Consider the following 20,282-nt stretch of genomic DNA (forward strand, 5'->3'; position numbering starts at 1 on the left):
GCAATGAAAGCTGTATACTGCCACATTTAAGGTAAATTCATTCAATATATATATTTATATGATATTCAAAATACTCTTCTATTTTCCTTGTTTAAAGCCCTGTATCTTGATGAACAATATTCAACAATTACGAGTCCAGCTGGAAAAAATGTTTGAATCTATGGGAGGGAAAGAGGTAAGTGTGTTTTTATTCCTGCACTTGTTGAATACCTACTTAGAGATCATTAGCAGAATATCTCGTTAATCAAATTTTTACATGGCTTGTCAAAGAACGTAAAGTGATGATAATCTAAAATCCCATTATCAATCAAGGAAATTTTTACCTACAATAGAGTACTTTAGTAAAGAGAAGTGTGAATGGAAGGAGGGAGAAAGCCTTTTGTCTTGTGTATATAGAGTCATATATACACAAATATATGCACATATGCTAATGATCTGTAAAGCACCACAAATAATAGATTTTTTATTGTATTGTACAATGTCAGTTTAATATTGATGTTTGTTATGAAATACACATTGTGGCATGAATGGTTTTGGATATATCAGTGGTTTATTTTTCACATCAAAAAAGCTATGTCAAAATGTGTTGTGTGTTGTGTCTGTAATGTGTCATGTCTCTGTCCAACATCTTTGGCTTCCAATTCCATGAACAGAAGAAGGAAGGAGAGAGATTCTTTTATGAGGTTTGTGATAGTATGCATCTGATCCTTTGCCTGGCTGTTTCTCTGACACTACACCAAAAGGCCAATGCACTGCCTACTTAACTCTCATTTGCTTGTTTGGATCAGGCAGAGTGAAACATTAGCTGTGCACTTGCCTCTTCCTGCCTGGCAGTCCTCCTCGCGCCTCCCCCACCCCCCACCAGCAGGCCCCCCCAAACATTTGACTGTGTGAGGATTGAGAAATGGAGAAAGTGCTGAGGGCGAGAGTCTTGAAGCAGGGTTTCTTACTCAATCACTGTATCCTCCCCATAATGAAACAATCCTGAGAACAATCCCAAGAACAGCTCATTTTGAGTGTGTGGATATTTCTGTTCAAAGTTAGTATACATTATCCTAACTGTGGTAAAATGTAGACATATGTAAAACTAGGTTGAAGTTCAAAGCACGTATCTCTTTTATTTCTAAATCTGTGATGCTGGAAATGCTTTTTTATGATGGTGCTTCTTCATGTACGAAGTTGCTTTTAACCCTGAGAGGATATTTATACACGCCTCTCACTCAACTATTTCTGTTTCATTTTCAGTCTCTTAAAAAAAATGAAGTTGCTACTTAACATCCTACAAATGAGAAGCACCAGAATATGTGTGTGATGGTGCAAAACTTTTTAACATGAACTTTTATGAGCTGTGTTTCCCTTGCAGTCTCAGTGTAATTTGCACAAAATAAGGCTTAATTCCCCAAAGTGTGTTAATGACTGTTGCAAGGTTGGAGGGCATCAATCTCATTTCAAACTTCATGTGCTAAACTGGTTGAGCACAAGCACTCAAGGATCATAACTTAAGATCCCCTTCTTAATTTTAGTGATGCTTTTATATTCAGACTTCTAAGTCCATTTACAATTTTGAAAAGTAGTAAATAAATTACTGATTTCTTATGGGAAATCCCATCTCCTTTCAGTGAATTGTAAAGACCAGGAATCATTTAAGAATGAGCTTATGTTTAAAATGTCATATTTCCAGAAATTTCTCTTCATGTTATTATTATTTCATTTTTATTCGATCTGTGCTCTCCAATATGACTAATATATTGCTGAGCCGAATATTAACCAGAAAAATCAGAAAAGACAGACGGAACACATTAATCAAACCTGTACTTAGAAGAAACTGTATGGGCTAAGCCACCTGCTAAGTAAACAAGTTGTTAGGTGGCTCAGTTGTCAGTCAAAAATGGATTCTTATTTCAGATAAGAATCAGTTTGAAATGTCCAAGTTTCACACTATAAATTTAATTTTGAGAACTCTTTACTGGAAAAAATAAGAAAGACAGAAATGCTGAGTGTGGTGAGTTCTCTTTTTATAGCCATGCAATATCTATTTGTTAAACTCCTCATACATAATTTAAAAGGAATTTTTAATTTAATAAATGAAATGAATGTCTAGCATCTAACTATATAACCTGTTGGATGGATAACATTGACCTTATTATCCTTCATCTCCTACATTTAAATACCTTTCTTCCCTTTCCTCACTATATATGTATTCTCCTCTATGTTTTCTCTCTCTATCTCTGTCTCTCCATGCATAGTTCTTTTTCAACTTTTGTCTTTTTTTGCTAAGAAAAAAATTTAAGCAGGACCCGTCTACATTGGCATAGGAATTGATAAAGCATCAGGAGAAAACAAGACCTGAATCCAAGTCTGAGTGTGACATACAACCTTCCAGGCAGAAATAAACTAAATTAATACAGAAATATGTTAGGGTCATTTGTTGTTAACCTTCCACTAGACACAAGAACCTCAAAGTAAAAGGCAGATTCATTACAACACCCTTACCTGCATATGCCGGTATCTAAATGGGTTTCTTAATATGAGGATTTTATAAAGATGACAAGGATTTTATCAAGAATGACAGGATTCACCCTTTAATACGAAAAGTGTATATAGCTTTTATACTTATATAGCCTTTAAAGGTTATATTATGGGAACTAATGCTAATTCCCAGATATTTCCTCACAGTGAAACTGATTATAAACCCAAAGGCAAACTTTCTACCACTGATCTTACTCTTTAGGAGTTTATTAAATTTTGTCCCCTTCCATCTGTGCTGTAATGTGCAGTTCTTACTACACAAATCTAATGAGTAAATATATGTTATTGCATTTGCTCCACATATTTTTAATGCCATGTGTTTCTTAGTTGGCTTCTAACAACACTGTTGCTTGCCTCTTATACTTTGCAAAGTTCTGGCCGCTTGCAGGCATGGCTGCATGATGCTGCAGCTCTCTGCTGCTTTAACCTGATCATTGTGTGAGGGCAGTTGCTCTTTGTTTTTTAGGATTAACCTTCTTTTCTCTCTGGAAACAGGATTATTTTAAACCCTTTTGTGGTGGAAAAATGCACTCTGTGTGGAGTCCAGGATGGAAACATTGTTGAACAACATTGGGATTATGTTGTTCAAGATGGCTCCAAATAGTAATCACTTAAGCTGTTTTCATTAGGAAGTACACACATGATGTCCCATGGGCCATGTCAACAGAGTTCTTTTCCAGTACCCTGTTTAATAAGAAAATCAAAAATGAAAAGCAAACCACAAAATTTCTTCTCCTAGAAAGTGACTTTCCAAAAGCTTCTCTGTGTATAAGAGTATGTTTTACAATCACAACTTGATTTCTCTAGGTAATACAGAATAAGTTTTGTGAATTACACAGAAAAAGTAACTTTAGAAATGAGGACCAGATTATTTTCATAAAGCACATCAAGTGATATTTTTATGTTCATACAGTTTAGGAATCACTATACTAAAATAAAAGAGCCAGCCCAAGTTATGAACTGACTTCAGAAATCAGAGAGGTTAATAATTTATACCCCTATCCCCAACTGTGTTACCTATCACATTGTCACACTAGAACAGAAAAATCATTATCAAAATGCCATGTGATAATTGTTGTTCACTGGTGAATGTTTATTTTATTATCTTTAACAGCTCAAATAGCTCAAAAGTAAAACTTTTTTTTTGTTTTTATTATTTTAATAGCTTAATTACTTCATGAATATAATTCAGCATATATCAGTTACAAATACTTAGTCTGCATTTATTTGGTTACAGAAACATATGGTTATAGTACATGATAATGACTTATCAATGTTTCCTTCATCTACAATCTAATTTGTATAATATATGAAAAAGAAAATTAAATAATTAAAAATTTAATTTTTCTTCAGGAATTAATAAGTATGGTTATAGAACTCTGTAAAACATAGTAATTTAGAAGAATTGTGATTATATGTAAGTGAAAGGTGAATTACTTCTTTGCAATATTGTATTGATACAGTCCTTTCAAACAGAAGAATCTGTAGTTTTCTATAGGCCTGATAATGCTTGACAGTCCTTCAAATTCTAGAAGTTAGCCATAATTAAGATGTTTAGGAAGATATGGGGTTGGTTTGTTCAGCTAAATTCTCTCATTCTTCTAACCACAAAGAAGACAAGTTGGCACAATGGTAATGCTATCTTTATTGATATGTCTCAAAGATCATGCAACATTCTCATCTCATGGTGGTAAATATCCTAAAAGGGTGACTTCTACATATATCCAAGCTGAATAGGACCAAGAAATCTGTGACAAAACCCCACAATCCTAAAATGTGTATTTTTGAGGGATGGGGGATAGGCTACCAGATATTGAACCCAGAGGTGCTTACACTGAGCCACATCCCAGCCTTTTTTATTTAATTATTTATGTATAATCTTGAGACAGGGTCTTGCTAAGTTGCTAAGGGCCTCAATAAGTTACTAAGGCTGACTTTGAACTTGCAATTCTCCTGCCTCAGCCTCCTGAGCTTCTGGGATTATAGGCATGCACCACTGTGCCCAGACTAAAATGTGTGTATTTTGAGGAACAACTGAGATATTCTTTTGATTCAGAGATGCATATCTATATCATATTTAATTTTATTGGTGAATTTAAAGTGCCAATTAGAAATTGCATTTGCCTGCCCAAAAGTGTATGTGTGTATGTAGCTCAATGAAATTCATTGCAGAACCTATTAGTAAAATGGACTTGGTCATTAGCTAAGCAACCCCAGACCAAAGAGGAAAGAAACTAACCTCTGTCATTTTCTACCTGGCACTACCCTCTCATTATATGTGCAAGAGGATTAAAGACCACTGCTTTAAAGGAAATAATCCTCCATGTCAATAGTTACTGAATTTTAACATGCATAAAAATTACATAGTAAGCTTATACATTGCAAACTCTATTCTCAGGGTATTTGCTTCAGTAGGTCAAGAGTGGAGCCCCATTATTTTTATTTATAACAAATTTCTAGAGTTACTGATGCTACTAGGATAGGGACTACATTTTGAAAATCACTGCTCTATGATTTTAAAACAGGGAAAATATAATTAGAAAAGAGCACAGAATACCTTTTTCTTATTTGTGCTCCACTTTTACCAGCCTACTTTCTGGTAGGCTGGTAAAAGGTATTAATGTTTCCTTCATCTACAATCTAATTTGTACAATATATTGAATCTTGATTTGATGTGTTTGAATTGTCATTGGCACAGCAAATGATATTGCATGCAAATATTTGTATCAAGGAATGTAATAACTCCAAAATATAGGTGACCAAGAAGCAATCATATAGAAAAGTCCAGCACTTCCCCAAAACGTTCTACATTTTGTACATAAACTTATAAAAAGTGATTTGATAGATTTAAATTTAATATTCAGGTTTCTGATTTAACTCAACTTCTCCCCTCAATATACATAGAAATATAATTTAGTAGTAAACAAATTAATGAGGGTCAATTGGCTGTTTTATCTTTTTCAGCAATTACCAAATAAATTATCCAGTATATACTGGAAATAATTAAATAACAAAATAGTCAATTTCAACTCATTCCATTATTTTACTTTCAGTTCTAAAATTGTTTCTTCAAGAATTTAAAAACTTTGTAAATGGCAATATTTAAGTATCCATTGTTACCTACTTGTATTCATTGCATCTGCTGTGTCAGGAATTGGAGTAGGAAATACCATTAAAAAAGATGTCTTTGGCCTCAAAGAGTTACAAGGAGTAAGATCTTGTAAACAGAGTAGAGATACCTTTCAGCTTTTAATGAAAGAGATACCCAGAATCCCAATGCTCCATGTCTGTCTGGACCATTCTAAACATTTCTTCCCCTGTAGGCTGAATGCTTTACGGAAAATAGAGGCCAGAACAGGTGGAACATGAAAACAGAATTTATACCTTCATTTGTCATTCAACAAATATTTATTTGCTGAGCACATATTACATGCTGTAAATTTTACTAGGCACTAAAAATACAATAATTACTAAGATGCACTACCCCATTCCACCCTCCAAAAAAAAACCCTTGGACTTTGTTAGGAGAATTCAAGGGATTAAAGAGATAAGATTCACGGGAGAGAAATAACAATCTTTTTAAACTTAAAAATATTCTTTAAATAAAAGTTGTAATTATTATATCTTGATCTGCAGTAGTCCAAATAAACTCCAATCTCTGGATTCTCATTGCGTAAATAAAGCTCAAAAGTAAGGTTTTTTAAAATTATTTATTTTTAGATGTAAATATCACAACACAATGCCTTTACTTTTATGTGGTGCTGAGAATTGAACCCGGGTCCTGCTCGTGCTAGGTGAGCGCTCTACCCCTGAGCCACAATCCCAGCCCCAAAAGTAAGATTTTTATTTGAATTTATTTTAATTCAGTAAAAGCAACCAGTTTTATAGTACCAGATAACAAAGATGACTGAATGATTAAAGTGCTAGCCCTTTATTTTCAGCATGTAGATATTGCTTGATTCTCTCCCTAACCATCTCTGCAATTAACGTTAACAAATTGGATTTAATAGAAAATTAAAAGAATAAGGAGGGCTAGAAGGGCAATTTGTATTGAAGTGATTTAATAAATATTATTAAGAATCCAGCACTACGACCACATAAAGTCTGGCTAACAGATGAGCTTGTGAAATTAAAGAAGAAACTATCAAGGTGGTTTTGAGAGGTTTCTGGGCTGGCAATCCATGTCAAAATGAAATACAGGTCCCAGCAGGTGCTCCTTGTTAACTTTGTTCCCGAGAGCATTAGAGAGATCAGAGGGTCACTCATATACTGCCAAATCTCCTTTTAGAATAACCTCTCTCTGAACCTAGAGAAAACTTAAGAACAGATACATGACACAGCCAGGAGGGAAAGAAATAGTTTCATTAAAACTGCCATCCTCTATAATAAGGCCATGTCATTATTTTGTTGTGATCACTCTGACTTGCTCACACCTGTCATAACAAACCATAATTCAATGTAGTCACTAAAAAACTTCCTTTTCCACTTTTCTTGCTTTTTGGTCTTTATTATTCTCATTTTTTTTTTGATTGACACCTAATGTACATATTTATGTGGTACTACGTGATGTTTCAATTCATGTATGCATTGTAATGATCAACTCAGGATAATTAGTATACTTATCAAGTTTATCATTTCTTTATAATGCAGTCAAAAGTCTCTCTTGTAGCTATTTTGAGATACACAATGCACTATTGTCATATACACCCCACTGTGCTGTAGAACCAGAATTTAGGCCTCTTAAAAGTAACATGGTAGCCCTTAACCAGCCTGTCCCCTTTCCTTCTTCCTGATACTCGAAACCTAACCTCTTAAACCCAGACCATCCTCCCTCATCTGTTACTTGACAGATTGACAGAGCAGTCCTCAGAGTCCTCAAGCATTTCTCTTGATTTTGTTGTTGTTGTGTAGTAGGGATTAAACCCAGGACACTTTACCACTGCATCCCCAGCCATTTTTTGTTTGTTGTCTTTTAATCTTGAGACAGGGTCTCACTAAGTTGCTTAGGGCCTCGCCAAATTGCTGAAGCTAGCCTTGAACTTGCAGTCCTCCTGTCTTATCCCTCCAGACTCTGGGATTACAAGTGTGCACCACCATGTCTGGCTTGGCTTCCTCAGGCATCTCTTGCACATGTCTCACTAAGGATGCTCTGTTCCTATCACTTGAGGTCAATGGGTACTGAATTCAGTTAGTTGAATGTGTATTCATAGTGGTGAACTGTGGTTCACTATGAATGAGTTCATGTGAACAGCCAAAAGGAAAAGAGAGTGGGGCAGGGTAAAAAGGCAGTATTAAGAGAATAATGTTCTGAACATAGATTGTCTCATTTCTTATATTCTCAACATATTCCTACTTTGTACAGTTGTACAGTTAGGCAGCTCATAGATGAAGTTAATATGCTCCAGATTTCTTTACAAGTTATTTCTCCTCTTGTTTTCTCTGACTTGGTTAATAGAATACAGGTGCTTAAGGCAGAAATGTGAAAGTCATCTTTGACTTCCATCTTCTTCCTCCATATTTTTTGGGGTGTCAAACATGATTTATGATATATCTTTTAAGTGTTTTCTCCATTTGTCCTGTCCTTTTCACTTCTTGATTCAGAATTTTTCTTACCTAGTCTATTAACAATTGTCTTTTTTAAATGAATATCTTCAGAAGGGAGTTGCTTCAGAGAAAATGACTTCTAAAAGTGCTACACTTTAATCTCAATGTTGCTCCAAAACCATGACACATTATATAGGTGCTGGTTTTTCTCACTTCAGAAAGAAACAAGGTGCACTATATTCTAAAATTCTGTAGTTAGAAGGACAAGAACCTTGTTAGCAATCCATAAAGTTGAGGGATGGTGTGCGGTGTAATCTAGAAGGGAAGAAAATGTCTAAGAGAAAAGAATGACATGTCACTCATGAGACTTGGAGATGTGATTTAAGGTAAAACAATACAGAGAAACAGAAATCCAAACTTTGCTACATCTTCACTAACTCAAAACTACACTGAATGAATTTCAAAAGATAAGGCATTCTTTTTCCCCCCCTTTAGTTGTCTAGGCTAAAGAAACTAACATATCTCAAAGGCATTTAGTTGATTTGAAGCACAATGACAGTGGGATTCACTGCATACTCTTTAATTAGGATGGGAGACAGTTACTGATGTTCTTCGAATTTTTGAAACCAAGTAAGAAACACCAATTTATACACTACAACTGATACTTCTAACATAACATTCTTGCACATCTAAATGGAATAAGGAAATATGGCATAGTCTATCTCTGAAAATGGTCATCCATATTCTTGAAGAGAATCTCTCTAAGGAGGAATTTTTAAAAAGAAGCAAAAAAGCAGAGTAGCATTGTTAGAGCTAGGGCACATTTGTCTGCAATAGAGAGGACAATGTGTTTTATTTCTGACAACACAGTGGATTATCCAAGTGAGCAACATAGCTCTACAAAGTGATTTAGGGAATTCAGGGACTTTACTCTGATGCTAGGTTCAGTAAGGAATTTTTCAGTGTTTCTCAAATTATATATTTTAAGTTTGACAGGCCTTATAAGGTGAATAGATTCTGGTAAGTGGAAAGGTTGGAGAAAATTGAACTCTTCAAAATAAAAGAAAGAGCAAGAACCCAGAGAAGATTTTGAGAAATGTCTTGCAACACTTCCCAGATTGAAAGCCAGCTTGAGGGTTTGGCAAGTGCTAAAATCAGATTTGGATTTATTAAACAACTCTGGGTACAACATTTAGAAGTTGGAAGGGGAAAACAAGAAACAAGAGTACAACTTACTCAGAGATGATTGTACTATACTAGACCAGAAAAAGTCTGAATCAGGAAGTGAAAAGAACAGGAAAAAATGGAGAAAACATTTTAGAGATATTCTTCAGTCATATTTAATATCTAAGTAAATATGGAAGGAAGAACACAGAAGTCGAAGGTGCCTTTAATAATCATGTCATTAACCAAATCAGCAAAAACAAGAGGAGAAATACTAAAAGATGGCCACCTAATAAGTTCCATTTTTTATATACTGCTGTGACTGAGATTTGTGTGCACTATCAAAGTGGAAAAATCTTAGGCACTCAAGAATATAGAACTAATGTTCAGGCATTATATTAAGACTATGAATAATAAATCTGGGAGTCATAAGCATGCAGGTAGTTGAAGCCATAGTCATGAATGTGATTGCTCAAAGAGAGAATGTAGATTCAAAAGAAGACTAGAAAGGAAAAATAATATGTCAGGGGTACACAGAGGACTTAAGGCAACAAAAGACACAAATCTTCAGAGAAGCAAGAAAATAAGAACTTGAGAAATTGAGTAAAGTACAGTGTGACTTAAGTCTGAGTAGGATAAATAAGGCCACTGCATTCGGCAATTAAGAGATCATTGGTGATCTATATGTGACGATATCAGTAGTGTATTCACAGCAGAAGCCACATCATAGAGGATTAATGAATATTTCAGAGAGAAGGATGTGGAGTCAACACATTTTGTGCTAAATGTCCTAAGCAGTTTGAAGGTCAAGATATTAGCTACATGTCAATGAGGGGGAAGTTCCAAATAAGTTGAGTATTCTGTCATTAGTTGTTCAGTGTTTTTTATTTTAACATAAATGTTTTTGGAGCAAATTTTATGATGAGGCATCAATAAAAGAAACAATAGAGGGACTGAAGATGAAGAGAAAGGGATAATGGATAGAACAAAACCTGGAAGGAACCATGAGCTCAAATTAAACATTTTTTTTTTTTGAAATAAGGCTTTCTTTTTCATAGAAATAGGGATGAAATTTGCATTTATTAAAGTATTTAATTTAAAAATGTTAAAATATCTAATACAAAAATATTAAGGAATTTATGCAAAAGTATTAAAGTATTTAATGCAAAAAAATTAAAGAATTTAATTTAAAAATATTAAAAAGGATGAATCCTTTTTAATGTATAAACATCAGACCCATTTTCTAGGGAAATGAGGGCCAGGCAGTAACCTTCTTTCCTGATCTGTACTTCTTTAGATGAGCAGATAATAGCATCCTAATACTGATAAGCTGAACACAAGACCAGGCAGCCTAGTAACTTCGAGAAAAGAAAGGAAATGAGATAGTAGTAAAAACTATGGAAAAGAAAGAAAACTCACACTAAAGATCTTTTAACTTCTTCCATGTAAAGTCTGTTTTATAAGAATTTGTATTGCTGTATCTGAAGAGTCTCAGTGCCACTTTGCAGCCCACTGCCAATAACCCTCGCAAGATCTTGATGGTCAATTTAGCAATTGCTGTTTAAAGAAAGTGAAAGAAGGTATATTTTCTTTAGATCCATAAGGAAACAATCTGTGCTGGAAAAGAAAACCCACACATACACAACACATACCGAGTTGGTTTGGTAATCATGTTTCCTCAACTAAACAAATTTCAGGGCATAATCTAACATGGTCTGGCAATAATAACACAAATATTTGAAATCAACGCTAACTTGGTAAATACAGGATATGGTGTTGCAAGGAAATAAATGATTTCAAAGGCAATGAGATTCTGTTAATAGTTGATGCCAGATTATCTGTCCCAGGAGAAGCAGCCTCTGGAGAACAGAGCTGCTCCTGTCTGCTCTCAACTCCTTCCTCAAACATTTGGTAAATTCCTCAGCATGAAGGACATTGGGACAGACACCCATACTAGAAAAGTAAGGTAAAATTCTATAGAAGAGATAGGCTTATAAGAAAATAGTTATGAGAGCACTCTATGCACATTAATAGGGGGAAAAAAGGACAGTTAATGTAGAAGCTAAAGCTTCTATTGACCGGGAGGAATGTTGGAGGGAAGATTTGCAAAACAAAGCGCCAAGTAATTTGCATTTTAAAGGAAAAGTGAGGCTTAAGAAAAAGAACTTAATAGACAACTTGCTTATTGCTCTCTTTCCCAGACAAGTTATTTATATTCGAAAGCACAAAGTGGTGTAAAATATCTCAAATGTGTAAAAGCTCAGTGACTACCTATATATGACTATGGTTTATTTTGCTCATGAGAACTATACTTCACTGGCCTAGATTTTAGAATTCCCAAACCTTTCCTAAAGTGGGAATGAAACCTTAAATTATAAGTTAGAATTTTATCCAGTACATTTAAATCGTCATTGACTGTATTCCCCTTTACATGGAAACGTTGTTTATTTAGCCAGCTAATTAAGTTGTTGAGGTACACATGCTAATTCTGTCTGTGCTATAGAATAAATGATTAATAATGATTTTCAAATGCTTAAAATTTTTTTCTGTTCTTTTTTATTTTTAATAATAACTTTAAGTAATAAAACAATAACCCAAGTTTATTTTTATTATTATCACATAAGTTGGCTATGTTTCAAAAATTGCTGAAAAATATTATGTAGCTTCTTACTCTTTTAAAGTAGCTAATAATTTTAAAAATATGCCACTTGTAATTTAGGCAAAAAAAAAATCTTAAATCCCAGTCTATTATTTCTTAAAACTTTAGAAGGTTTGTAGAAGTAATTTGGGCACATATAGAAATGCAGAAAGACTCAAGTATTGGTAATTTTGTTGCCTAACAAGATTACCTTATAATTAGATAAATATGATAAACATGCCATTTTTCTCATTGTTGCAAAAGACATGTAATTTTCAAGAGTCATACAATTGGCCTTAGAATTGCCGTGCTTATCTTAGTGGTATTATTTGGATCAGAAACTGAAACTAAAATTTTCCCTTTTGGCTTGTTTTTCATTTGACCTGGTTATATGACCAAAGCATTCCTTTTGAACCTACTTAGAAACGCATTAAAACAAAGCATTAAAACTGTCATCAAATGTTCAAATTACTGTCATCTTACAATTTCAGATTTTGAAATAATAACCAGTTATTTGAGAATAACTGTATAGTCACCAAATACCTAAGATAGATTCAATAGTTTTATGGGAAAATAACAATTTCATTCAAGTCACCTACATAACCTTGTTTGTATAATTTCAAAGTTATTATACTAACAGGTAGACAAACCACCTTAGTGTGTACATAAAACTAATATGAAAACTAAATACACATTTTTAATTTTAATTAGGTATATATGACAGCAGAATGATTTTGATTTATTGTATACAATTGCAGCACAACTTTATATTTATCTGGTTGAACATGATGTAGTGTCGCACCATATGTGCATTCACACATGTACCTAAGGTAATCATGTCCATCTCATTCCACCATCTTTCCTATCCCCATATCCCCTCTCCACCCTTCCCTCCCCTTTGCCCCACCAAAGTTCTTCCATTTTTCCCATGACCCCCACCCATTATGAATCATCATCCACTTATCGAGGAACATTTATTTATTTATTTATTTATTTTTTAAGATTTTGGTTAAAATTGTATTAATTTATGGATTATTTTGACATGTATTTATTAATAAATACTTTTATTAACTATTCTTTTTTTTTTAATTTTTTATTGTGGGTTGTTCAAAACATTACAAATTTCTTGACATATCATATTCCACACTTTGATTCAAGTGGGTTATGAACTCCCACCTTCACCCCATACACAGATTGCAGAATCACATCAGTTACACATCCATTGATTTACAAATTGCCATACTAGTGTCTGTTGTGCTCCACTGCCTTTCCCATCCTCCACCCTCCCCCCTCCCCACATCTCCCCTCCCCTCCCCTCCTCTCTCTCTACCTCCTCCACTGTATAACCCTGAGGGTCTCCTTCCATTACCATGCAATTTTCCTTCTCTCTCCCTTTCCCTCCCACCTCTCATCCCTGTTAAATGTTAATCTTCTTCTCCTGTTCTTCCTCCCTACACTGTTCTTAGTTACTCTCCTTATATCAAAGAAGACATTTGGCATTTGTTTTTTAGGGATTGGCTAGCTTCACTTAGAATAATCTGCTCTAATGCCATCCATTTCCCTGTAAATTCTATGATTTTGTCATTTTTTAATGCAGAGTAATACTCCATTGTGTATAAATGCCACATTTTTTTTATCCATTCGTCTATTGAAGGGCATCTAGGTTGGTTCCACAGTCTTGCTATTGTGAACTGTGCTGCTATGAACATCGATGTAGCAGTGTCCCTGTAGCATGCTCTTTTTAGGTCTTTAGGGAATAGACCAAGAAGGGGAATAGCTGGGTCAAATGGTGGCTCCATTCCCAGCTTTCCAAGAAATCTCCATACTGCTTTCCAAATTGGCTGCACCAATCTGCAGTCCCACCAGCAATGTACAAGTGTACCCTTTTCCCCACATCCTCGCCAGCACTTGTTGTTGTTTGACTTCCTAATGGCTGCCAATCTTACTGGAGTGAGATGGTATCTTAGAGTGGTTTTGATTTGCATTTCTCTGACAGCTAGAGATGTTGAGCATTTTTTCATGTACTTGTTGATTGACTGTATGTCCTCCTCTGAGAAGTGTCTGTTCAGGTCCTTGGCCCATTTGTTGATTGGGTTGTTTGTTTTCTTATTGTCTAATTTTTTGAGTTCTTTGTATACTCTGGATATTAGGGCTCTATCTGAAGTGTGAGGAGTAAAGATTTGTTCCCAGGGTGTAGGCTCCCTATTTACCTCTCTTATTGTTTCTTTTGCTGAGAAAAAACTTTTTAGTTTGAGTAAGTCCCATTTGTTGATTCTAGTTATTAACTTTTGTGCTATGGGTGTCCTATTGAGGAATTTGGAGCCCGACCCCACCGACTGTAGATCGTAGCCAACTTTTTCTTCTATCAGACGGCGCGTCTCTGATTTGATATCAAGCTCCTTGATCCATTTTGAATTCACTTTTGTGCATGGCGAGAGAAAGGGATTCAGTTTCATTTTGTTGCATATGGATTTCCAGTTTTCCCAGCACCATTTGTTGAAGATGCTATCCTTCCTCCATTGCATGCTTTTAGCCCCTTTATCAAATATAAGATAATTGTAGTTTTGTGGATTGGTTTCTGTGTCCTCTATTCTGTACCATTGGTCCACCCGCCTGTTTTGGTACCAGTACCATGCTGTTTTTGTTACTATTGCTCTGTAGTATAGTTTGAAGTCTGGTATCGCTATACCGCCTGATTCACACTTCCTGCTTAGCATTGTTTTTGCTATTCTGGGTCTTTTATTTTTCCATATGAATTTCATGATTGCTTTCTCTATTTCTACAAGAAATGCCGTTGGGATTTTGATTGGCATTGCATTAAACCTATAGAGAACTTTTGGTAATATCGCCATTTTGATGATGTTAGTTCTGCCTATCCATGAACAGGGTATATTTTTCCATCTTCTAAGATCTTCTTCTATTTCTCTCTTTAGGGTTCTGTAGTTTTCATTGTATAAGTCTTTCACCTCTTTTGTTAGGTTGATTCCCAAGTATTTTATTTTTTTTGAAGATATTGTGAATGGAGTGGTTGTCCTCATTTCCATTTCAGAGGATTTGTCGCTGATATACAGGAATGCCTTTGATTTATGCGTGTTGATTTTATATCCTGCCACTTTGCTGAATTCATTTATTAGCTCTAATAGTTTCTTTGTAGAGCCTTTTGGGTCTGCTAGGTATAGAATCATATCATATGCAAATAGTGATAATTTAAGTTCTTCTTTTCCTATTTTTATGCCTTTAATTTCTTTCGTCTGTCTAATTGCTCTGGCTAGTGTTTCGAGAACTATGTTGAACAGAAGTGGAGAGAGAGGGCATCCCTGTCTAGTTCCAGATTTTAGAGGGAATGCCTTCAATTTTTCTCCATTCAGAATGATGCTAGCCTGAGGCTTAGCATAGATTGCTTTTACAATATTGAGGTATGTTCCTGTTATCCCTAGTTTTTCTAGAGTTTTGAACATAAAGGGATGCTGTACTTTGTCAAATGCTTTTTCCGCATCTATCGAGATGATCATATGGTTCTTATTTTTAAGTCTATTGATGTGGTGAATAACATTTATTGATTTCCGTATATTGAACCAGCCTTGCATCCCTGGGATGAATCCTACTCGATCATGGTGTACAATTTTTTTGATATGTTTTTGTATCCGATTCGCCAGAATTTTATTGAGGATTTTTGCATCTAGGTTCATTAGAGATATTGGTCTGTAGTTTTCTTTCTTTGAAGTGTCTTTGTCTGGTTTAGGTATCAGGGTGATGTTGGCCTCATAGAATGAATTTGGAAGTTCTCCCTCCTTTTCTATTTCCTGAAGTAGCTTGAAAAGTATTGGTATTAGTTCTTCTTTAAAGGTTTTGTAAAATTCTGCTGTATACCCATCTGGACCTGGGCTTTTCTTAGTTGGTAGTCTTTTTATGGTTTCTTCTATTTCCTCAATTGATATTGGTCTGTTTAGGTTTTCTATATCCTCCTGACTCAATCTGGGCAGATCATATGACTTAAGATATTTATCTATGCCTTCACTATCTTCTAATTTGTTGGAGTATAAGGATTCAAAATAGTTTTTGATTATCTTCTGTATTTCTGAAGTGTCTGTTGTGATATTGCCTTTTTCATCCCGTATGCTAGTAATTTGAGTTCTCTCTCTTCTTCTCTTCGCTAGCATCGCTAAGGGTCTGTCGATTTTGTTTATTTTTTCAAAGAACCAACTTTTAGTTTTGTCAATTTTTTCAATTGTTTCTTTTGTTTCGATTTCATTAATTTCAGCTCTGATTTTAATTATTTCTTGCCTTCTACTTCTTTTGCTGTTGTTTTGCTCTTCTTTTTCAAGGATTTTGAGATGAAGTATGAGATCATTTATTTGTTGGTTTTTTCTTTTTTTAAGGAATGAACTCCAAGCAATGAATTTTCCTCTTAGAACTGCTTTCAATGTGTCCCATAGATTCCGATATGTTGTGTCTGTGTTTTCATTTATCTCTAAGAATTTTTTAATTTCCTTCTTGATGTCTTCTATAACCCATTGATCATTCAGTAACCTATTGTTCATTCTCCAAGTGATGTATGCTTTTTCCTTCCTTCTTTTATTGTTGATTTTCAGTTTCATTCCATTATGATCAGATAAGATGCATGGTATTATCTCTACTCCTTTATATTGTCTAAGAGTTGCCCTGTGACATAATATATGATCTATTTTTGAGAAGGATCCTTGTGCTGCTGAGAAAAAAGTGTAACTGCTTGATGTTGGGTGGTATATTCTATATATGTCAATTAGGTCTAGGTTATTAATAGTGTTATTGAGTTCTATAGTTTCCTTATTCAACTTTTGTTTGGAAGATCTGTCCAGTGGCAAGAGAGGTGTGTTGAAGTCTCCCATGATTATGGTATGGTGATCTATTAGACTCTTGAACTTGAGAAGATTTTGTTTGACGAACATAGCTGCCTGACCCGCCAGGCTGACACAGGTCTGTTTACCTTGCAAGCGCGAACCGCGGCTCTGCCCTGCCCCTCCTACCACGCCCATGTACCACTGGGTCGCGGGTCTGCCCACCTTGCGGTTGCGGGTGGCGGCTCCGCTCCGCCCCCTCTCCAATTGGGGTCACGCGGTCACCACGCTGGCGAGCCGCTGGGCCTGCTCCGGGCGCTGGCGGCGGCCCGGCTCCTTCCCTCTGGCTCGAGGACAAATTGAGGAGACTCGGGTGACTGTGCCTCACCCCCCCTACCAGGAGACCAACTGCTTATGTCACCACTGGTACTGATGAAGTTCCCTCCTCCGCCGCTTTCTGCAGATGTCAGATCTCTGCCATGTTGGTATCCTATGCGAATGGCAGCATTTCGTTCCCCTTGCCGGGCAACCAAAGCACCGGGTGAGTCCTGACCGGCCCTCAGCAGGACCCGGACCGAGAAGCAGTTTCCGCGGGCTCCTAGCCCCGGGCCAGGGAAGTTCCGGGAGCCGGAACTCGGCCACTCCGTGCTCGGTGTAAGCTCCTATAAATGTAAGCTCCAAGAAGCAGTCCCCGCGGGCTCAGTTCCGGGAGCCGGAACTCGGCCGCCCCGCGCTCGGTATTCACTCTGATAAGATCAGGTTCTAAGAAGCACCCAGGCGCTGAGCCCTAGCAATCTGTCTGCAAGCCGCAGGTGAATTGCAGCCTGAAATTACCTGTTCTATGGCTGAATGAGCTGCGATCAGTCGAAAACAGGGGTGGTGACGTCAGTTTACCAACATGGTGGCTGCTGGCCTCCTCTGTGGTCTGACCGGTGTGGAGAACCGAGATGGACCGCTTCCTTCCCCCGTCTCGAACCCAGAATTCAGCCCTGAGTACGGTGCTTGTGCGGCTGGCAGAAACTGCAGCGCTGTAACCCTGCGTCTCTATCCCAGCGCACGCTGCAGATTCTAGCCGCGGGGCGATTTGCTGAATAAGCAGTGTTACCCTCCGTGCGAAAAACCTCTCGCGTTTGAGTCCCCGTAGCTGATCCTCGTGCGATGGAAATCCTTCCTCCAGGTTCCGGAGCACCCCACTATTGCTGGAAATTCCTAACAAGATATCCTTTAGCCGTCCTGACTTGTCATACTCCCACACAGTGAAGCAGCACACGGGGGCAATGCACTCCCCTCGCCGCCATCTTCCTTCCCCTATCGAGGAACATTTAGCCTTTGTTTTTTTAGTATTGGCTTACTTAGCATGATATTCTTCAACTCCATCCATTTACCTTCAAATGCCATAATTTTATTCTCTTTTTATGTTGAGTAATATTCCATTGTGTATATATACTACAGTTTCTTTATCCATTCATCTATTGAAGGGCATCTAGATTGCTTCCACAGTTTAGCTATTGTGAATTGAGCTGCTGTAAATATCCATGTGGCTACATTACTATAGTAGGCTGACTTTAAGTCCTTTGGGAATAGACCAAAAAGTGGGATAGCTGGGTCAAATGGTGGTTCTAGTCCAAGTTTTCTAAGGAATCTCCATACTGCTTTCCAGATTGGTTACAACAATTTGCAGTCCTACCAGCAATGTATGAGTGTGCCTTTTCCCCTACATTCTTGCCAACATTTATTGTAGTCTGTATTATTGATAACTGCCATTCTGACTGGCATGAGATGACATCTTAGAGTAGTTTTGATTTGCATTTCTCTAATTACTAGAGATATTGAACATTTTTTTCTTATATTTGTTGATTGATTGTATATAATTGTAGAGATGTCAATTGCTCATTTGTTGAATTAGTAAACATGAACGGCAGGTATAGGACTCCTATTTCTGTCTAGTGACAGCAATAAATATCAGTTCATAGTATATGATAGAAATGAAACTTAAAGTACTACAAACTAATTCTTATAATTTTGTAAGCAATTCCATGAGAAGAAGTAAACTAGTAGTTTGAAAAGTTTTTGTTTGTTTGTTTGTTTTATTTTTTAGCAAAGGGGCTGGTCAAAATCCGATTGTTTGAGTCAGCTAACTTCTTAGAAACCTAAGTGCAGTAGGGGTCTAGCTTAGTGGTAAAGCACCCCTGGATTCAATTCTCAATACCTAAATAAATAAATAAAATGCATACTCCCCAGACAAGAACAAAACCAGATCCAGTCATCTAAAGAAATCACTGGTATTCTTTTTGTCTATTGTCCCATGACCACCCTCACTGGGGAGACTTGGGAGATTCAAAGATGAGGAAGTTGCAGCTATAGTATATTAGACACATAGAAGTGTTCCTTTCCTGGAGATTAGTGCTCTATCTGACGTGCATGTGGCAAAAACTTGCTCTCAAAATGTAGGCTCTCTCTTCACCTCATTGATTGTTTCTTTTGCTGAGAAGAAGCTTTTTAGTTTGATTCCATCCCATTTATTAATTCTTGATTTTATTTCTTGCTCTTTATGAGCCTTGTTAAGGAAGTCAAGGCCTAATCTGACATGATGAAGATTTGGGCCTACATTTTCCTCTCTTAGGCACAGGGTCTCTGTTCTAATTCCTAGGTCCTTGGTCCACTTTGAGTTGAGTTTTGTGCATGGTGAAAGATAGGGGTTTATTTTAATTTTGCTACATAGGGATTTCTAGTTCTCCCAGTACCATTTGTTGAGGAGGCTATCTTTTCTCCAATATATGTTTTTGAAGCCTTTGTCTAGTATGAGATAACTATATTTATGTGGGTTTGTCTCTGTGTCTTATATTTTGCATCATTGGTCTACATATCTATTTTGGTGCCAATACCATGCCATTTTTCTTATTATAGCTTTGTAGTATAGTTTAAATTCTGGTATTGTGATGCCTCCTGCTTCACTTTTCTTGCTAAGGATCACTTTGTCTATTCTGGGTCTCTTATTTTTTCCAAGTGAATTTCATTGCTTTTTCTATTTCTGTAAGAAATGACTATGGGATTTAAATTGGAATTGCATTGAATCTGTATTGCACTTTCATGGCCATTTTGACAATGTTAATATTGCCTATCCAAGAGTGTGGGAGATCTTTCTGTCTTCTAAGGTCTTCTTCAATTTCTTTCTTTAGTCTTCTGTAGTTTTCATTATGGAGGGCTTTCACTTCTTTTGTTATGTTGATTCTCAAGAAAAAATTTTTTGAGGCTATTTTGAATGGGATAGTTTTCCTAATTTTTCTTTCAGCGGTTTCATCACTGATGTATAGAAATACATTTGATTTATGGGTATGGGTTTCATATCCTGCTACTTTGCTGAATTCATTTTTTCATTCTAGAAGTTTTCTGGTGAAGATTTTTGGATCTGCTAAGTATAGAATCATGTAGTCAGCAAATAATGATAGTTTGAGTTCTTCTCCTATTCCTATCCCTTTAATTTCTTTTGTCTCTCTAATTGCTCTGGCTAGAGTTTTAAGGACTATGTTGAATAGAAAGTGGTGAAAGAGGGCATCCCTGTCTTGTCCCAGTTTTTAGAGGAAATGCTT

The 20,282-nt window shown here is 36.2% G+C and overlaps 1 protein-coding gene across 2 annotated transcripts in view; it reads left to right on the forward strand.

The window, feature by feature from the left end:
- Unc13c (unc-13 homolog C) overlaps positions 1–20,282 on the forward strand; it is a 562,417-nt gene that overhangs the window by 444,119 nt on the left and 98,016 nt on the right. For both annotated transcript variants that reach the window (XM_027925904.2, XM_071607322.1), the window contains one exon: positions 98–175. In XM_027925904.2, coding sequence (XP_027781705.2) covers positions 98–175 — 78 coding nt within the window. The remainder of the gene's footprint in view (positions 1–97; positions 176–20,282) is intronic.

This window comes from Marmota flaviventris, chromosome 2, assembly GCF_047511675.1.
Source record: "Marmota flaviventris isolate mMarFla1 chromosome 2, mMarFla1.hap1, whole genome shotgun sequence".
Classification (NCBI taxonomy): domain Eukaryota; kingdom Metazoa; phylum Chordata; class Mammalia; order Rodentia; family Sciuridae; genus Marmota; species Marmota flaviventris.